This window comes from Castanea sativa, chromosome 5 (genome assembly GCF_040712315.1).
Source record: "Castanea sativa cultivar Marrone di Chiusa Pesio chromosome 5, ASM4071231v1".
Taxonomy (NCBI): domain Eukaryota; kingdom Viridiplantae; phylum Streptophyta; class Magnoliopsida; order Fagales; family Fagaceae; genus Castanea; species Castanea sativa.
Window position 1 is genome coordinate 80586670 of NC_134017.1, and position 20440 is coordinate 80607109.

At 30.8% G+C, this 20440-nt stretch overlaps 1 protein-coding gene and 1 long non-coding RNA gene across 5 annotated transcripts; one reads left to right on the top strand and one right to left on the bottom strand.

The window, feature by feature from the left end:
- Positions 1-2375: 2375 nt before the first annotated feature.
- Positions 2376-2913, top strand: LOC142636298 (uncharacterized). Of its 2 annotated transcripts, none has more exons than XR_012844299.1 (2): positions 2376-2560; positions 2671-2913. It is a non-coding gene; the product is annotated as an uncharacterized LOC142636298 (long non-coding RNA). The 2 variants fall into 2 exon arrangements; XR_012844298.1 differs by having other exon boundaries at positions 2678-2913.
- A 4813-nt stretch (positions 2914-7726) lies between these two features.
- LOC142636296 (beta-amyrin synthase-like) lies at positions 7727-19598 on the bottom strand. Of its 3 annotated transcripts, XM_075810466.1 has the most exons (18): positions 19252-19597; positions 18669-18890; positions 13401-13586; positions 13087-13176; positions 12795-12992; positions 12523-12607; positions 12155-12321; positions 11622-11813; positions 11417-11530; positions 11205-11324; positions 10978-11100; positions 10790-10888; positions 10031-10087; positions 9721-9911; positions 8747-8924; positions 8447-8527; positions 8277-8360; positions 7727-8118 (listed from the first exon to the last, which is right to left on the bottom strand). In XM_075810466.1, the coding sequence occupies exons 2-18, from the start codon at positions 18867-18869 to the stop codon at positions 7996-7998; spliced, it is 2289 nt and encodes a 762-aa protein (XP_075666581.1). In that variant the 5' UTR covers positions 18870-18890; positions 19252-19597; the 3' UTR covers positions 7727-7995. The 3 variants fall into 3 exon arrangements, with proteins under 3 accessions (XP_075666581.1, XP_075666582.1, XP_075666583.1); XM_075810467.1 differs by lacking the exon at positions 10978-11100 and having other exon boundaries at positions 19252-19598; XM_075810468.1 differs by lacking the exon at positions 13401-13586 and having other exon boundaries at positions 19252-19595.
- Between the last annotated feature and the right edge of the window lie 842 nt (positions 19599-20440).

The window sequence follows — 20440 nt, forward strand, 5'->3', positions numbered from 1 at the left end:
TTTGTAAACAAATCAATGTGTCAGCTTTATTTTTCATTGCATATTAACTTAGTTGGTGATTTGTTTGTGCTACCACGCGTTTTACATGTTAATTGGATTAATTAATTAACTTGGTTAATTAATAAATTAATTTATCATAAATGATTAATACATTCTTGACCTATTATAATAGAATTTAAGTAATATTAAAATTTTTTTATATGAAAAAAGTCATATTTAAATATATGAAAAGTCACAAGTCAATATTTAGCTAAGGCTCTTAAATACATCAAGCCGCCACTGGATAAGCATCATATGTGGAGTTAATTTTTCAACATTTGGTGAATAGTATAATCTATTATAGATAAAAATATTGTAATCCTATTCACTTCCACATTTTTAGTACCCCTTTCTATTTTGTTTTAAGGTAGGTCAAGTTTAGTTAATGAAGTAAACAACGTATTTGAAAAATTGTGGCCTGGTAGAACTGAATGTTAATCATACGTCCTTTTGTTCAATTTTTCGTACTGGTTGGTGGGTAGTGCTGAGACTAGTAATTGAGCTTAGTCCTTTTGCGCTCAAGTGCTGACATTTGTGTGTTTGTAAAGTGGGAAAACTGTAAAAAAAAAAAATAAAAAAAAAAAAATAATAAAGTCTTCTTGAAAAAAAGATTTGTGTAGTAATTTTTGGGGTGGGGGGGGGGGGGGGGGTAATCATTGTGTTGTAAATTTTAACGTCAATTTTAATGCCAGTGAAAGTGAAGTGATAGTTCACTGCCACAGCATATATGTGATATCAAATTAGAGCATTTACGTTCATTTTTTTCAATTCTATTATATTTTACCATTCAAAAAGTTACTTTATCAATTATACAATACCATTTTTCACTACACCCAGCATCAAAACTTCTATTTTTCTATTCTACTCATTAAAATAATATATTTTCACATTAAAATATACAAAATGTCTATCAGAGAAACCTTGTTCCAAAAAAAGAAAAACCTAGAAATCCACTTGTCACCACCACGCCACCGGCCAGCAACCACCACCACAACCAAACTCACCACCAACAACAACCACAAGAAACAACTACCAAGAGGGAAAGAAACACAAAAAAATTTCACCACACAAAAAATCTTAACACTATCAGAAAAACCCAAATCAATCCACACAACAAACTCAGCAAACCCAAATCAATCCACCACCCACCGATACACCACCTCGGCACCACTCCGAGACCCACGGCAGCTTAGTCACGGCGAGCATGGCACCACCCCGACCTGCCACATCTGCCTTCACATCAAACCCGAGCGCCACCAACCCATGAGACCCACGATCCACGGCGATCTCGGCTCCACCCCGATCCACCACCACGGCACCACCTCGAGACCCACGGCAGCTTAGTCACGGCAAGCATGGCACCACCCCGACCTGCCACATCTGCCTCCACATCAAACCCGAGCGCCACCAACCCATGAGACCCACGATCCACGGCGATCTCGGCTCCACCTCGATCCACCACCACGACACCACCCCGAGACCCACGGCGGCTTAGTCACGGCGAGCACAACACCACCCCGATCCACGGTCACGGCACCACCCCGATCTGCCACATCGAACCATGAGCTCCACCCAATATGAGACCCACAAAGGCTTGATTCAAGGGAAAATAGAGAAAAAAAGGAAAAAAGAAAAAGAAAGGGTAGACAGGGACGAGAGAGGGAGAAGGATTGAAGGAGAGAATCAGAGAACTAAAAAAGAAGAAAGAAAAAAAGAGAGAGAAGAGATGAGAGTACCGGTGAGAGGGTGAGAAGATAAAGGGACGAGAGAGGGAGAAGGATTGAAGGAGAGAATCAGAGAACTGAAAAAGAAGAAAGAAAAAAAGAGAGAGAAGAGATGAGAGTACCGGTGAGAGAGTGAGAAGATAAAGCAACAGTAAAACTAATAAAATAATAATATTTGGTTTTACAATTGAGCTACAGTGTGATTCTACATTTAGAATCACACTGTAGCTCAATTGTATTTTTTTTACAATAATTATATTTTACACTTTTCAATAAAGCTGATATTTTGAACCTAAATGGTATAATATCCTTACATTTGCCATATGCGCTCTTCGTTGCGGATGCTCTTATGGTAAAGTGTGTCGTCTTAAAAGAATGAGTTCGGGTGTTGACATCTGTGTGTCCGTGAAGTGAAAAAATTTATTTCAATCTATTTATTTATTTATTAACTATATAAAAAGCAGCTATGCCGCTACAGTGACTTTTGGTTTAGTATAGTTCTTTGCCTTTTTGTGAAGCCAAAACGGTTCGTTTGGTTGAAATGTAAAAACGAAATAAAAAAGAAGGCAGAGATAATAGAGCGAGAGGGCTAGAGAGTTCTGGAATCTGGAACTCTCTCTGCCTCTCAACCTCTATTTTTCTCTCTTTCTCAATGTCTAGAGAATTTTTGGAACGAGAGAACAAGCCATGGTTGTGGATGGCTTTTTTTTGGACGTCTATGGTGGTGTATCGGCCGATCTGAATAGAGCAAAGGGGGATGGGTAGATCGGAATGAGGGAAGGCTTTGAGTTTGCAAGGTATGATCTTTTGCTTTCTTCCTTTTTGCTGATCTTTTGCCTATATACTTTGCTTTTATTTGGAAAAGACCCTCCCAACACTTCTCATACCCTCCTCTGTTTCTTCCAAGATCACAGCCAAGCGTATGAAGCAAGAAGACCGACTGAGGTACTGATTTCACAAAACTCCCCGTTTCATCTCAGGCCTCTACACTCTGCTGCTTTGTATTTATCTTATCATTGTTTTATTTGGGCTTAAAAGAAAACCTTTCACCTTATTTTTTGTTTTTCTTGTATTTTATTATTATTATTATTATTGTTGTATTTGGGCTTTTAAATTTTTAAAAGAAGAACACATAACCCACGTTTTGAAAGGGGGTCATTCCCTATAAGCGTATTTTCATGTGCATCTCTAGGCGATGTGAGATTTTATAGAATTCAAGACCCTCATTTTGGGTCACTACATCTTAACTCTACCAAAATTAATGGAGTACTGGACTCACCAAATCTTAATGGACTCCTTGATTTTACCAAATTAATAGAGTTATTAATTTTATCAAATCTTAAACAAGTTGAAATTCTTAACTCCACTAATTTAAAATAAAAATACTTCAATGGAGTCTTTAACAACTAAAATTATTTTAAATAAAGTGGGAATTTTAATTCCTTCAAATTTCAACCTGACTAATTCTTTGGGATTCCTAATTTCTTAATAAAAAATAGAGTTTCTAATTTCAAAAATGAAATGAATATAAAATTGATTTGAGGAAATTTTCTAATTCCCTACTCCTAAAACATGTTCATAAAAATAAAATTGCTTCAAAGAAGTTTTTTTTCCCTTAATTAAATTTAGGAACCTCAATCAAAATAGCATTAAAATTCCTACAAAGAAGCAAATGAAAGAAATAGAAAATTGCTTGGACATTCAACTTCTCAAAGAGAAAATCCTTGGTTCAACTTCCATAACAACATGGACCTTGACTTATCCTTGAGATTAAAATCAATTATCTCACCCAAAAAAGAAATTAAGTTGATGCTTAATTAAACATCAAGTATTTGACTTAAGTGTCCATTATTTAAATTGGGCAAAATCATATTTGAGGATTTTAAATCTAAAAACTACGAATTGGTTTGATCCCTGTCAAGGGTACGTAGGCAATCTAAATAAATTATTAAGTGCAACCACAAATAAATAAAAACACATATTCCCTCAAACATAAAAATAAATAAATAAATTTATGTACAAAGGCAATGTAGTTGAAATCAGAGGGTCTTCCCTTAAAACAAGGGAATGTAATTAAGATATGAGAAATGATATGTCCATAACATTTTTACAACAAATCCTAAGTGGCAGGATGTTACTGGTTGTTATTGTTGGGGCAAAAAAGTAATCTTAGTGTTAGGTTCAAATTTGAACCAATAACAACTAACCACCTATGATTTGTTGTAAAAATGTTGTGAACGTAGCACCTCTCTTAAGATATATATATATATATGTGTGTGTGTGTGTGTGTTATCTTGAATGGGTACTATTCACGTCAATGAAACTCATACACCAAAATGTCTATGGTTGAAATTTGTTTGATGAATAACAATTTTTGTTAAACATAATTTGACAATGTTTGTTAAATATAAAATTGACGATTTCATTAAACATAACTTAATGATCTTTGTTAAACATAAGTTAACAATTAAATTAACAATTTTCATCAACAAATCTTATATTCAAACCTAATTCAAATGGAAGTTAGTATTGCCTAGCCTAAGCTTGAGTAAATTTGGTCTCAAACAAGAAAATTGAAATTAGTTTAAGGGTTTGGTTATGCATTGGGATGGTGTTTGACACCTCACGTCAAATCATCAATGTTCACCTCATTTTGACTGTTTCTCATAAATTCTTGTTTAAGTTAAATAGGTTTAGTGTTTGAAAACTATGACAATTGTAAGTTTTATTGAGTAAGAAATTAAGTGTATTGTTAAGTCCAATACAAAGACTCAGGATAAGCTCGAGGAAAGTGCAGTTTTTGTAATTTCTTCCCCTTATTCACAACTCATTTATTTCAATTATAGTGATAAAGGGTATTGAATTTTTCATAAAGTTAAGGGTAAGTTAATAAAATTATTTGTAAAATTGTCATTTTCAATTTTGTTTTATTAGCTTTGATGCGTGTCAAATTTGATTGTAATTCTCCAATCATTTACTTGCATGTTTATAAGATTAAATGTAATGGGTAGAGTGTTCAATTTGGTGAAGAACTATAAAAACCCACATCATCTAGGCTCATCACTATCATCACCTCTCTTACATATCAATAACTACCCACCTCCTCAACAATTTTTAAAATAGTTCATGACTTTAACATTTTCCCTATTGAAAACAACAAGAAATGTTAGCAAGCTACAAGGCTCTTGGCCTTTATACTTTAATCACATGTTATTGCAATAATTAAAGAAACATAAAGTTTTTTTTATGGAAAAAAAAACATAAATTTAAGTACTGTAGTTCAACATTGCTTGATCATTATATATATATATATATATATATATATATATATATATATTTATTTATTTATAAGGAATTTGTGATCATCTATTAGAGTTGTGGCCTCAATAGAATTCTATTCTTCATGAAATAAGCTTACGTGAGCTAGTGGTGTTTATGAAATAAACTCTTCAACTTTGTCTAATTATTTTGTTTAATTTATATTTTTGGTATAGTATAGGAACATCTCATGTTGTTCCCTTTAACCTAGAAATTTGTTTCTTTAGGTGTATAGAAAATTCAAAAACGCCATCAAGGTTAGTCCTCACTTTTTCTTTTTTTATATTTTTATTGTTCTTTTGATAGGTTTTGTAACTTTTTTTGGAATGTTTATGTATGAAAAATTCGATAATGTTGTCCAAGTTAATCCTCTCTCTTTTCTATTCTATATTTTTAATCTCTACACTATCATTCACCTTTAGCAATGTTGTTAAGGAATTTGTTCCTTTTTTTGACAAAACATAAATACAATACCTTAAATCCTGTCTCTTAAATTCTCTTTTTAAATTTTAGTCACTTGTGTACTTTACTAATAAATCTAACCACTGTTAACTTTCTTTCTTACTCTCTTTGTTTGTTTTTTTTTTTTTTTTTCCTTGGATGCATTAACAGAGCTACCCTGTGTTTCTTTCTCAAAAAAATAAATTGCCAACGCTCTTGTTTAGCTTAGAAGAAGACACATATCTTAGGTACCCAAACCTTACCTACAGTACGCAAATATTAGGAACAAATCTCAAGTACACAAACTGTAAGTAGACAAAATGGGCTCGGCATCCTTATGAGGTGTAAAACCGAGTTCTCACATTCTTCAAAATTTGCAAAATCCTCCTCTGCTATTTCATCGTTGACAACATTTTTGTTCTTATTTGTTCTGAGTCCAAATTTTCTGTCTCACTTGTCTTGTTCCATTCTATACTTCACTAATAAAAACTTGCCACGTGTTCACCTAATTAATTAAATACTATCATTATTGACTTATTAATGCTACTGTTATTAATTAATAGCAGTATTTAATTAATTAAGTGAACACGCGACAAATTTTTATTCGTGAAGTATAAAATAGAACAGGAAAAGTGAGACAGAAGATTTGGACTTATTTGTTCTTATTTATTACGCCACAAAGACACAGACCTCAAAGGGCACGTGATGGAAAACCTTAAAAATGACGCGTAAACTACCAAGGCTTTGCGCTTAATTGAGAGGGCGTGTTGTGAACCTAACCACTTGTAGAGATCATCGTCGAGCCCAAGAGCAACTCGTCTTTATCTTGAAGGTACAGAGGTTTTTCACTTTTGGGTTCTTTACGTTTTCTTTTCTTTTCTTTTTTTTTTTTTTAATTTTAATCGATTCCTCGGTTTTTTTTTTTTTAATATTCTTTAAATTCCGAAAGTGAGTCTCCTAAGATCTGACTCTTGTGAGTGTTGTGAGTGCCGAACCAGTAAGTCAGCAACCAACAACATAAGTGTAACCTGGGTCTCACTTAAGAGAAGCTGGAAGCTGATGAGTTGTGGTGAATTCAAAAATCAATGAAAGAAGAAAAAACAAAACATAGAAATGCCTCCTCAGCCCCCCGATTCCCAAATCCCAAAACCAAAAAAACAAATTCTACTTCTTCTACGGCCACCGTAAACCCTCCCAACACCGCCCCACCGTCCGCAGTGGCCTATTCTCCAACCGCCTATGATGATGAGAAAAGAGAGGAATAGGAGGGTCACTTCTAAATGTTTTTTTTTTTTTTTCTTTTAAACTTTAGCGCATCCAACAAAAAAAAAAAAAAAAAACAGAGATAAGTTAACACGTTAACTTTATTTTTTAAATTGGGTAGGTGTTGAAATTTAAAAGGAAAACTTAAAGAATACGAGAATCTAAGTTCTGCCTTTTAGTGACTCTCAAAAAAAAAAAAAAAAAAAAAAGTTTTGCCCTTTAGTCAATTAACATGATAAAACTTTCAACTCCTCATAAATGTTTTATGAATATTGGTTAATTGAATTTTATAATGACCCATAGACTTCATAAATCATATATTTAAGGTGTCAATTATGGTAAATATTTATTCACTCATATTTTTTGGGAATTTAATTTTTTTTTTTTTTTTTTTTTTTTTTTTTTTTTTTTTTACTTTTTAATTTTAACATACTATCATTTAGTAAACTTTTTCAATTGGTGTTGTTGATGTGGTGCTTATGATGAGTAAGTGGTAAATACAAAAACAAAAAATTCAAGGCACAAATTAATCTTATGGGTAAGTTTTACAGTTAATATTGAATTTAGTAGCAAATAATGCATTCTCTAAACTGTAACTTATAGCAACATCTCAAATTACAAAAAAGAAAAGAATATATATATATATATATATATATATATATATATATATATATATATATATATATATATATTCTACAAAATAAGAAAAATAGACCAAAATTTCTATGAATCTTATTTTTCAATAGTTTTTAGTGTGTTTAGATTAAGATTTTGTTAATTTGTTAAAAGTGGGAATATATATATATATATATATATATATATATATAATCACATATATCATAAAGTTGAAGTACAATTTTAAAATTCAAATCAAATCAAAATTCATAATTGCAGTCTAATTTAATTCTATCTGTCCAATTAATTTTAAAATTTTTCGTGCCGAGTGACTTTCATTCATAATGCTCAGTGTGGAAACTGAGATGAATATTTTATCAAAATAATTATTGAATGTTTCGGTCTGTAAGCGCGAGTTACATGCTAGTACAATATAGTATTGTAGGCCTTACTCCCATTTTATTTAGGTGGCCATTATAAACTTATATGCAGAAACTAATAGCTACTAAAGATAGATAAAGTACTGGTGGGTAAGACAAAAAAGTAAATGGTACATATTGGTAAAAGAATTAAGAACTCGCTATGCCACTCTTAGCTATATAGTTTTGGATGGCAACGGAACATGCTTGCGGTATGCTCCAAGTGCCCACAATGGGAAAACATTTCTATATGCTGAATAGTGCAACATGCAGTTTTTCAAGTAGACTCCTGTAGTTTCCTGCCACAACAAAGTAATTAATGATTAATTACAAATTATTTGAAGTAAAATTATTAGTCAAGGGAAAAAACAGCGTTCCATAATGGAAGAATGATATCTATGCCTTGTCAATTTTCATATTTCTATTTGTTATTTGAAGTTATGTTAAACAAAGACACCTGTTGAGGAAAATCGCCATTTTCCAATTGGGAATTGATTATCAACTTCGCTGCGCGATGAAGAGGTGTTAGGTCTCTTTCAGCCTATAACAAGTAAAATTTTATTCTTAGAATTATTCAAGAAAAACATACAATAACATGATATAAATGTTTTTAAACCATAAACTAACCTGTTTGGCATGAATAAGACCCATCATTGCCCATGCAGTTTGTACCAAATTTGATCGATTTCCTTCAAGAGGTATATATATCTATGACCAATCATAGAGAATTTGTTATTTTAATTTTCATGGAAGAATCTATGCAACATCTATAAAATCTCATTTAAAACAAGAATAGATATAAATTTCTTTAAATTGAATTATTGATCTACAAAAACACATTGAACAAAATTGATGTAACGAAAGATATTAAATATGAAAAGATAAAGAATTGAGAGGCTTAAATCAAAATCCATGGTTAAACACTACCTTTTTTGGGCATGAAAGATGACTCTCCGACCAGCCACCATCATCTTTTTGTGTTCTGAGTAAAAACTCAATAGCTTTTCGTATAGCAGGACAATTGTCGTAAGTCTTGCCCACTGCAACTAATGCTCCAAGGGCAAACCATGTACCATACATAAAACAAATTCCCCAATTTCCATACCTACGACAAAGTCTCATCTTGTAATTGATTTGTATTATATCTATATAAAAAACTATGATAACAATAATAGTAAGCAAATGTTTCAAATTCATCATGTAATTTATCTGACCATAATAACAATAATAATTTGATGTCAATGCACTTTTGATACTAGATTTTGGGCTGATTTTTGTTTTCATCCCTACTTTTTAGTTCCCGATTATGAAAAACCATGTCTATTTTGATCTCTACTGTCAACCCACTAACAAAAAATTCATATGTAACAAACAAAGCACACTATTGGCATGTTAAATGCTGTTGTGGCTAATAAAATAATAAAAATAAAAAATTTATTTGATTTTTAAAAAATGCCACATCCACACTTAAATAAATAAAAAATTACAAAAAAAAAGTTAATTCTCAATTTTAATTTTAATTGAAAAAATTAAAAAAAACAAGAACTAAAATTTTTTTTTCTACTTTAATGATTGAGAATGACAAGACTTCCAAAGACTACCAAAGAATAGATACAAAGTACTGCCATTATATTCATACCCTCCACTGCAATATATATATATATATATATATATATATATATATATATATATATATATATATATTGCTGACGTAGTCAATTTTCTTTTAAAGATCTACCACACAGTGAAAGCATGTGTTAGTATCGTTAGTGAAACCAAACAAATTTCCATCGTGGAACTTTAGATTTTATATTCGAATGGTATTCCATAGGGATCAAAATGAGAAATCTAAAAGTGCATTTACGCCTAATAATATTGAGTAAACTAGTACATGAACATACCAAGAACCATCAGGCATTTGTATGTCTAAAATGTATTTGACTGCTTTTTGAATGGAATTCTCAATCTCCTTTTTCCTGTGCTCAGGGTGTAACTTCTTAAACAAAAGTAAAGCTTGGATTGACGATGCAGTGCATTCAACATACTCATGCTCAACGACAATACCCTCGAAGAATTCTGTGGGATTAAGCCACTAGAAGGGAAAAAAAGGTAATAAATTTTCCACTGCTATATGATAATTAAGATTGAATATATCTGCATAAATATTCAAATGAACATTTCAAAGACACTTCGATATGTTAAGGTACTAACTTCTAACCACTCTTGAGCTCCTGCGGGCTCCCAAGCTGATAAACCTCCATTCTTACTCTGCATTATTAACATGAGAGTAATGATTAAATATGTAAAGAAACAAGCCACCAAAAAAAAAAAAAAAAAAAGCAAAACAAAGAAAAATTAAAAAAGTTGCTTCGGAGTCAGTTCAAAAGATGATGAGGGTTTATATATATATTGAAAATTGTAAACAATTTTGGTTTTTTAAGAAGAATATTCTTAGATAACAAATCTCTCTAGATTTGAACATGTAATTTTCGGCACTTTTAGATCCACCTATAACAATGGTAGCTTGTATTACCTATTCATGCCTACGCATGCAAAATAAGCAAACAAAAATATACAACACTATGTTAGACTAATGGTTAGATGATTAGCTCACCAATTCATAATTGTTTAAGATTTTAGGAAGAGTAATAATTTTTAATGATATTATAGCAATTAGACAATGGTAACAAAATAATCACCTCACACCCTTGGTGTGATGGTCACTCCACAAATATAAGTGATTGTGGAGTGTGGGAGGCAAGGGCCGAGGTTCAAGTTTCTAGAAGAGAGCTTCACACACATATATACTTAGATTAGGTTAGAGTAAAACTTTATCTTGTATAAAAAAGATCGTAACAATTAACTCCCATTAATTAACAATGGTAAAATCAATTAAATTTGTCTATTCCTACGGGCATATGTTTTTGCTACAAGTGGTAATTTATCATTCTATGAAAAGTTAATCCTCACCTGTAAATAAAGTAGGATATTTACAGCATCAAACAAGCACTCAGGTTCCATTTTCTCACCAACAACTTCAGGTGGCATCATTGAAAAAAGCAAGCAGCACTATGAAGTAAAGGAGAATTTGGTCACACGGTGATTATGGACAAGTAGCAATAGTAGAATTTGAAGAAGCATTAAACAAAGTTATTTACCTTCAAACATTCTGCAGTGCAATCAGAAACTTGTAATCCATGATCTTGATCAGAGAAAGTCCATGATCCTTTAGAAATGTGACGATGCATTTTTCTAAAGTCTCCGGAAGGATTTTCTCTAACCTTTACATTGTTTACGGGGAACTCAATAACTCCAAATGACATATTGATAATGACTTTCGTAAGCAAAAATGTAGACTTTATAAATTAAGAACTGAAAATCAAACCTGGGATCTTTTTATGAACTCATGCCCTTTCTTCAATACCGGTCCAATTTCATTAGTGAGATCACTAGCTAAAAGAGCTTGAATACTAAAACCCACATCCCATGATTGACTACCAAAACTCTACACACAAATTGCATATATCAAAGTCAGCAATTCATGCAAATGGATAAGTACAAAGTTCTGCAATTTTTTTGCATAAAATGTGTACTAACATGTGCCTTGATTCCATCTTCAGCGACCCATATGTATTCTTTCACCCTAGCAAGATGCTTCTTAAAAGAATCGCCATCTGGATCTTCAACCCAACAAGCAAGCATACACATCGACTGTTCAATGCAAATGGCATTAGGAGGAATATTATATAGCCTAAATTAACCATGTCTATGGCTTTTCTAGAGCATTGTAGAATCACATTACCTTTTCCACAACCCCTATGGTAATGTATCTAGTGACTTCATCTTCATAGTGAATGAGCTTCATTGCTGCTTGAAGAGCTTTTTCTCTAACCAATTTATTTAAAGGCCAACGAGTGAGAAGAGGCTCAGTTAATATGTATAGGCTATCCCAAAGTAGATCTTGTATCAAAGGATGCGGATAGTAGATATCCTCCTGTAGTAATTGATTTCCATAATCAATGCATTAGCAAAAAAAAAAAAAAAAATCCACAATCAATGCATTGAAAGATATATTTATAAGACTATATAGTATATGTCATTCCACAATTATCAACCACGAAGGTTGTTGGAATATTGACCTGTGAGTGACGTGGTTAGCGAAATATTAAATTTCTAGATTGGATACTAATGACAAGAATGAGTGGTTAATATCACATAATTGAGTCCAAACCTACAAGCTTAAACTTTTGGGTCATGTTATGTCCTTCTATGTTATATTAACCCTTCAATTGGAATCTTCTCATGGTGTTATCTCCTCATCAAAGGTAAACTCACCTTTGCGCATTGATGACGTGCTTTGGCCCAATTAACTTCATTGTAAGGTTGAGTGTAAAGTTCCTCCCTTAATTGAAGAATAAGAGGTGTGATTGGCCCAACAAACCTTCTCCCATATAAGTATGAAAAAGGCAAGTACACCAACCGACAATAGATCCACATCTTGGCTGCATTTTGGGCACCACAATATTGATATGTTATAATTAGAATTTGGTGCATTAAAAAGAATGTTAAACCTCTGTAGTGACAAAGGCATCAAAGAAATGAACTAACTCTGTTAAACATCGACTTAACTGATTTTAGAAAGGTTCCACATGCAATAATGGTTTAAAATACTTAATGAAGAAGTAATCATATATTGCATAAACCTGGATACATGGGAACATATGGAGGAAGAAGCCAAAATTCCGGAGGCATTGGGTTGGCTCCAACCCATTCAAACACACCAAGTATCTACAGTTTATAGGAATATTAGTGTTAATTATCAACAAAAAGTCATCATGCATGGTGAGTACTTGGAACCAAATATGTTCATTTCTCAAATTGTGAAATAAATATGATTATATTTAATTAAAAATATAAATTATTTTGAGTATTTAACTCTAATTTGATGTGAATCTTCACAAATAAATAGTCATACCGAAAGCCAGGACTTTCCCCAAGAAGATATGTGTGTTGCACCACCACGATCAAGGACCCATTTTCTTGCTCTTGCACAACCATTATCCTGACCACCATCAGGTCCTTCCCCAAGTATTCGCATACAAATGTAGCTGAGAATTGTGCAAAACATGATGCTGTGCCCTCCTATGTAAAATCCCCACCCACCATCTTCATTCTAAAAACAAAAACAGAAAATGAAAGTGAAAAATTTTGCAAAATCTCTAATCTTATTGATTCAATAAACATTTTAAACTTTCAAGAATATATACCTGATGATTGTATATGTAACGAAGAATTTCTTTTTTATACTCAGCTGGGAATACAGTATTAAGATGTCCAGTAATGTAAAAACATAATACCTGCATTTTTTTGGATCAAATACAACAACAAAAAATATATATAGTAGTTATTTCAAGCTGAAAGCCAAAATAGTTCACTAGCAAGAATGTTATTTGGAACAATTTTATTGTTCACAGTCAACTCAAACTTAATTAGAAGATATTCTGGAGTTTTATATTTACTTATAATGATAATAAATTAATAACAATATTGCAAGCTTAATAATGATAATGGTGCAACTCACAAAAGGAGGAAGGAAAAACAATGGGCCAGCATTTTCAGCAGGCCAATGGCCATCACAAGACTGCAAGGCAGTATAGAAATGGACAGCCCTCCTCAATGTAATTGTGGCCTTTTCATATGTGATTTCCTCTCCATCCTCAATCTTAACTGGGAGAATTGTTTGTTTGAAGTTTTTCTCCCTCAAAAACTGCAATCATTTTAATAATTCTTAATTACGTCATTAGCAAAAAAAATTCCTAAAGGCATTAGAATTTTAAAATACATAAATGTGAACATTAGCATCACCTTCGATTACAATAGAACTTGGGCAACGTATTATACTAGAATTTTAGTTTGATGAACATTGGTTGTTGTTGGCTTTTTCTTCTTATTTTTTACTTTTATTTTTTTTGTAAATACAATGAAATAATAGTTTTTTTTTTTTTTAAGAGTTTCAACATATGACGTCCGCTCCTGATAATAGCTCTTTATTATCAAACCAAGACACCAATCAATTTTTGGTGTAGGCGGGGATTGAACCCCAAATCTCTTATACTATCAGCTGAGCTAACTGAAACCCACTGAAATGATAGTTGTTAGAACTTAGAATTGAGAATCAATTTTCTATATAAAGGCAAGCATAAGGTTTTGTACAAGTAATACCTTGTACAAGTAAAGTACATTGGACCTAGAGTCCATTGGACTTGTATACTAACAGCCCCGGCAAACTCAAAGTAAGGATAAGAAACCTTAAGTTTGGAAACTTAGATCACGAAAGCATCCTATGGGATGAGATTTAGTAAAATTCATTGGGCCTTTAGCCCGTTTGGCTTCTACACTGCCAAAAACAAATCTCAAATCCAATTAACCATTTGAATTTGATCTTCTATTTCTAGTGTTTGGCTGTTAAAAATTTTTCTTTATCATTTTAGGTTCTTTTAAAATATTTTAAGTATAATTATACTTTAACTAAATTAAACAGGTCAAAAAAATGCACATGTACCAATTACACGTTTATATGACCATGCAATGCAAAGATAATGTCGGTTATATGGTTATTGGTGAAAGAGTGATTCTAGCGATATAACAATAAATTTTACTATATAGTTTTACAAACTGATGTGTTTATTTTTTAAAATAAAAAAAAAACTATTTACTATATTATTGATGTGATATCAATTATATCATCTGTTTGCATTCTTTTTGAAATAAATTTCGTAATAACACTTGATGTAACATAGGCCAAGGTTACAAAATCAAGTCAACCACGTTAGTTACTAACTAACCATCAACAAAAGTATGAATAATAATTAAAAACAAAAAGATATATTACTAAGGGGTAATTAGACTCCCCTGCTTTGATGTTTGGGAAAATGACACTCCACCCCAAACTTAAAGAAAAAAAAAAACATTTTACCCCTTTGACATCCGATTGAACAAACTTTGTTAAATTAATATTAAAAATATTGTGTACTAACTTACCATTTGCTTAAGGTTAAGTTTCTAAAATTATTTTCTTTCATTATTAAAATTCATTATTTTAAATTTAATTAAAGTGTATTTTAAAATATTAAGTGTGAATTTTTCAAATTAATTTTTTTTTTCTTTTTTCAATGGGTTATGTAGAGATTTTGCATTGCAAGTATTTTGGTGATTGATAAATTTTTTGTTTTTATTCTAAAATTATTAGTTTTATTTTTTTTTTTACTAACAATGACTAAATTTTTGTAAAGAGATTCTTATAAAAATTTAGAATTTTTCATTACTAATATAAACAAAAATGGGGGAGTGTAATTACCCCTATTACTAATAACTTATATATGACAATAGATTGGATGGGTTTGATTTTGATCCAATCAGATATGAGTAAGAAACTTATCATACTAAAGCGAGTTGTTTTATCTATAGCCCTGGCCTGATTTTTTATTGGTCAGCTTAATTCAATATAACTCATATTCATTTTCATTTTTTTTTTTAAAAGAGGCTTTAAAAAAATTTCTAACCTCTTTTTGTTCAAATTTCTTTCAATTTATATAAAATAAAAAGAAAAGTACCCAATGACTCTAATAATACATAAATCCTTAAGTTTGTAGTTTGGTAATTAATTCTAATAATCTATTAGTCAAATAATTTCACAAAAATAATAAATAAATAAAATACCTATGCATGGTATACATAAAATAAAAAATAAAGTTAAATCATCTATAAAATAACTAAGTTTGCATTTGGATTACCTTTTCGCTGAAATTTTATTTGCATATTTGTTGAAAGATGGTAAAAGTTCACTTGTATTACACAAAATTGAGGTAATAAAAAGTTGAACATAAACATATAAATTTAAAAAATTAAATTAAAAAAAAAAGCAAATTCAAACTCATGCTTAAATATATAGAGCTTTAATAATAGAATATCACATGTCAAGTAAAGAAAAGTCAATTATAAAGAAAATATATATAATTAACTTACTATAAACTACTCAATTTGGTAGTAGATCTAATCCAAAGCTGAAAATATTCATATTTGAGAATTGAACATTAAGTTTTATTAATACTTTCAGTGATCTATGATATAGAAATTTAATATAACTTTAGTACACAAACATGTATTGAAAATATATCAATAAAAGATATGAATTTAAAATTTTATAATAAGACTTTCTGAAGGTGCTCGGTTGGATCAAAATTGGGTACAAATAATAAGTAAAGGTAAATAAAGAAATCATTATTGAAAGGTATAATGGCTGTGTGTGTGGGGCGCTAAAAGAGTCTTTTCCTTTTATGCTTTCTGAATACTGTATTTTGAATTTTTATTACACCATCTTTTTTTTTAGAATCATTATTACACCATTTCGGATACTCTAATCCTATAAAAGTTTAAGGGTTAAACTAACCACTGTACACCATTGGTGCGATAGTTACTTTACAAGTATAAGTGCTTGTGGAGTGGGGGTAAGGGCCAGAGTTCAAGTCTCCACGAGGAAGCTTTACACACATACAGGGACGGACCCAAGATTTTAAATTAGCAAGGGTCGGAGTAAAAAAAACAAATAGAAATCCATATAATATTAAAAAATTATAAATACTTAAAATCATTGTTTCTAAATACATTTTTTTTATAGAAATAATTACAACATGCTGCTAACCCCGCAATTCAAACCCTTTCCCCCCTAGACCCCCAAATACTTTGTGCATGGGGAGGTGCTAATTTAGCTAGATGCAATCATTTACCAACAAAGACAAAAACAAAAATAAAATAATGTTTTTTTTTTTTAATACTAAGCTGGTTAGGATTTTTTTTTTTTTTTTTTGAAGTTAGAGCATTCATAGTGGTGGTGCTAAAAATTTTAGCTTTTAGCACCTCAAAATGCTACTTATCTATTTTACCACATCACTTTCTAATATCCAATGTTCTATTTTTTTATCACTTCATCTAAAATAATGTAAAAAACTCATTAAAATAATAAAGGAAGAGAGAGAATTTGAGTTTTTTAATTGAAGGAAGAGATATAATTTTAATAAAATATTGTATTTTATTTTTAACAACTTGCTACAGTCAACTGATATTTATACCAATTTATTGTAGTTACAAAAAATTTAGCTTTAGTTTTTTCAATAACACATGATTTTTTTGTGGTAATTTTTTTTTCTCTTTTTTTTTGCTAAAATACAAACACCATTGTGAATATTTTTATTGTTTTTGTTAAGTTTTTAGGTTAAATAGTTGCTATTTAGATGAGACTAGTTAAGCTTATTGAGGAGAAGAGAGACTTAAGATTTTGGAAGTGCCCAAACTACAAAACTTAAACATATAATAACTATAAAAAATAAAAAAATAAAAAAATTGGACCAGGGGCCAGGCCCCCACCTGGGTCCATTCCTATACACATCTCCACTTACATTGAGCTAGAGCATAATTATATCTTGTAATAAAAAATTAAAAAAAAAAGTGTTAAACTATTGGATTCTATTCAATACAAAAAAACAAATATTTGATGACATTATATATTTATTTATTGCATTAATAGCATCCTAGATTCCTAGTTGAATGAGTCAACAATCAACACCAACAAAATATTGAAGGTTAGGTAAGACTTTTTCTGTGACTTTAGACTTTCTCCATTTGTTTTTTAAACAAAAATTCAGTTTCGATTGTTCCAGTTAAACAAATTAATGATAATAACTACATATGCAACCAATTACACCGTTTTTTTTTTTTTTACCCAGTAGTGGTTTTAAGTGAAAATAATGTTGCATTAAGTATGATTTGTCACCTTAAACATTGTGAGAAAAGTAAAAAAAAAAAAAGAATTAAGACGAAATTACACTATAGATCCCTGGAGTTTATCCGTTAACGTAATTAGTTCTTCAAATTTTAAGTAGACATTATTAGTCCTTCAAATTTTAAAAATAAACTGTATAAATTCTTTTGTTAACTGATGTGTTAGTGGTATTGCATACGTGATTGATGGAATAGTGACTTGACATATATTTTTTAAGGAAAATGTTAACCAATGCCGACATTGGTTTAAGAATTATTTTTAGAAACACCTTATTGGGAAAATGATCAAACAATAAAAGTTGTTGACAACTTTTTATATTTTGCATGAAAGTGATATCAAAACTTTCCTATTATAGTTTATTAACCATTATTCTAAGTGCATCCATTAACATGACTTTTTTTTTTAATTATATGGTATTTTTCTAAGTAAAAATTACAAATATTATTTTACACTTCAAAAACCCATAAATGTCAAGATACTTGATCAAGTAAGTAACAGATAATACCAAATCAAACATGATTAGAGCTCTTTTTTCCAATCAATTATATAGCAATTTATAAGACTATCCATATCTATGTATATTATTTAAACAAGTTATTTGAAAATGTTATGTGATTAAAACTATAATGGATGACCTTTTAAACTACCACATTATGGGTTGAAGCAAGATATTTAAAGAATTTGCTAAAATTGTTTTGTTGTGTAAGATTGTTGTTGAATGCAACAAAGACATGTCATAACATTATTTAAAGGGTTGGTGCCCTTATTTGGGAGCAATGCCCCCACTAAAATTTGGAAAAAAAATATTGGTATAGAGGAACTAGTTTAGCAATTTGATTCAATAAATTTACACTTAAGCCACCCTTATAAATAGAAAACTCTAAATAAATAAGCCCAATAACAAAATCACCAACACTTACACCAATATCAAAGTTACAAAATTTAGCCTAATCAACCGATTTAAAGAATGTTTTGACCATGCATGACCGAAAAAACATTAGATTAAGGTACCTGCATTCGCCAGAGAAGATCACCGCAAGCCGGGAATTGACGTCGATTTTTGTGGAAATTTTGACGAGCCTCTTCAACCTCAGCTCGCTCTTCTGGTGTACCAGCCTCCGGGTCAAACTCCCATGTTTGTCTTCCCGCAAAGTTATTTGTACTAAAAAGGTAAGGATCATTTTTGCCCTCTCCTATCTTCAGCTTCCACATTCTTTCTTAGTTAATTTGAATCTGCATGTGCAAAGCTCTATTTTAGCGATAATAATGACACCACTCTCTTCTCTTCTCTTCTCTTTTGCTTCTAACTATTAGAGTCTGTGATAGTAAATAATCATGTAAATATATATATATATATATAAAGATACAATGAACATCATTTCAGCAAAGAAGATTAGAGTCTGTGATAGACAAACAACATACGAAAAAAGATCTAGAAATTTACCATTTAGATGATGAATACCAGAAAACATTTATGTGATCCCAAATATTTCACTGTAAACATGTTAGAATATGAGAGAGAGAGAGAGAGAGAGCTACCTTTATGAAATATATGGTACTCAAAACAAGTAGTACTGTTGTGTTAAGAACTTACCAGCAATATAGATTTGGCTACCGAGAGGAACAAATGGAGATTTGTGGGTTTGCAAGGCCTTAAACTTGAGAATAATTTTTGATCTTCAACAGGCTGAAACTCACCTAATATAGAAAAATCTACACTAATTAAGTATTAGAGAGTGCCGTAGTGACAAAGGTTTATTACTCTAATTTCTTTTGGTTGGGTCAGCCGGATATATATTTGTTCACTACTAGGATGTCCACAAACTAATTAAGGCTAGTGGGAAAATATTAAAGTAACTGAATTCAAGATTGTGACTTATAACCAATGCTTGAGTGAGCACTCGTCCTCTAGCATTAATTGATTCCTCAGAAAGTACTGTGGTCCACGACTGAAACGTACCCCTTAGGCTTTGAGAGAGTGAGAGAGATAGGATGCCTAGCTAAGTGATTGTCGGATGCAAATTTTTATAAAGAAATTACAATAACTTCTGTTAAGAACTTCACACCAAAGTTAGAATATGGCTACGAAGTGAACATAAATAAGAGGTGTGGGTAGTTTTGTGATCTTCAGTAGGCTACACCTACTACGAGTTAAACGATATATATGTTGTCAGGAGGTAAATGTTGGTTTAGGTTTTGTTAATATATATATATATATATATATATATCTTCTTGTAGCCATAAAATATTGACATTAGAAAAAAAAAAAAAATATATATATATATATATATATATATATATATATATACATATATCTTCTTGTAGCCATAAAATATTGACATTAGGAAAAATATATATATATATATATTATTTGCATTCATTAGTCAATTCAACCAGGTGAACTATATTAAGTTTTGATAAAGTCAGGCAAATTTGCCTACTTTTAAATAAAGCTTTCGGTCTCCTTTCTCAAAAAAATTTAAAAAAAAAAAACGTTTTGATAAGATGACTGAAAAGAAGAATGGGAAAGGGAGACATTTTTCACAAGATGATGTAACCTTTTTGTTAGCTCTAGCTAGATTTATATGATTTTTTTTCTTCTAATATAACATTGATGTTACAATTATGGGATGTCCCAAAATTTTATATATATACTGCAAATATAAAATGCTTCAATAATATATCTATTAATCAACCATTCATTTTCTTTCATTATTTTCATCATTATCTATCACACAATAATTTATCCTCAGTAGTGGTTGGGATCCCATATAGTATGAAAT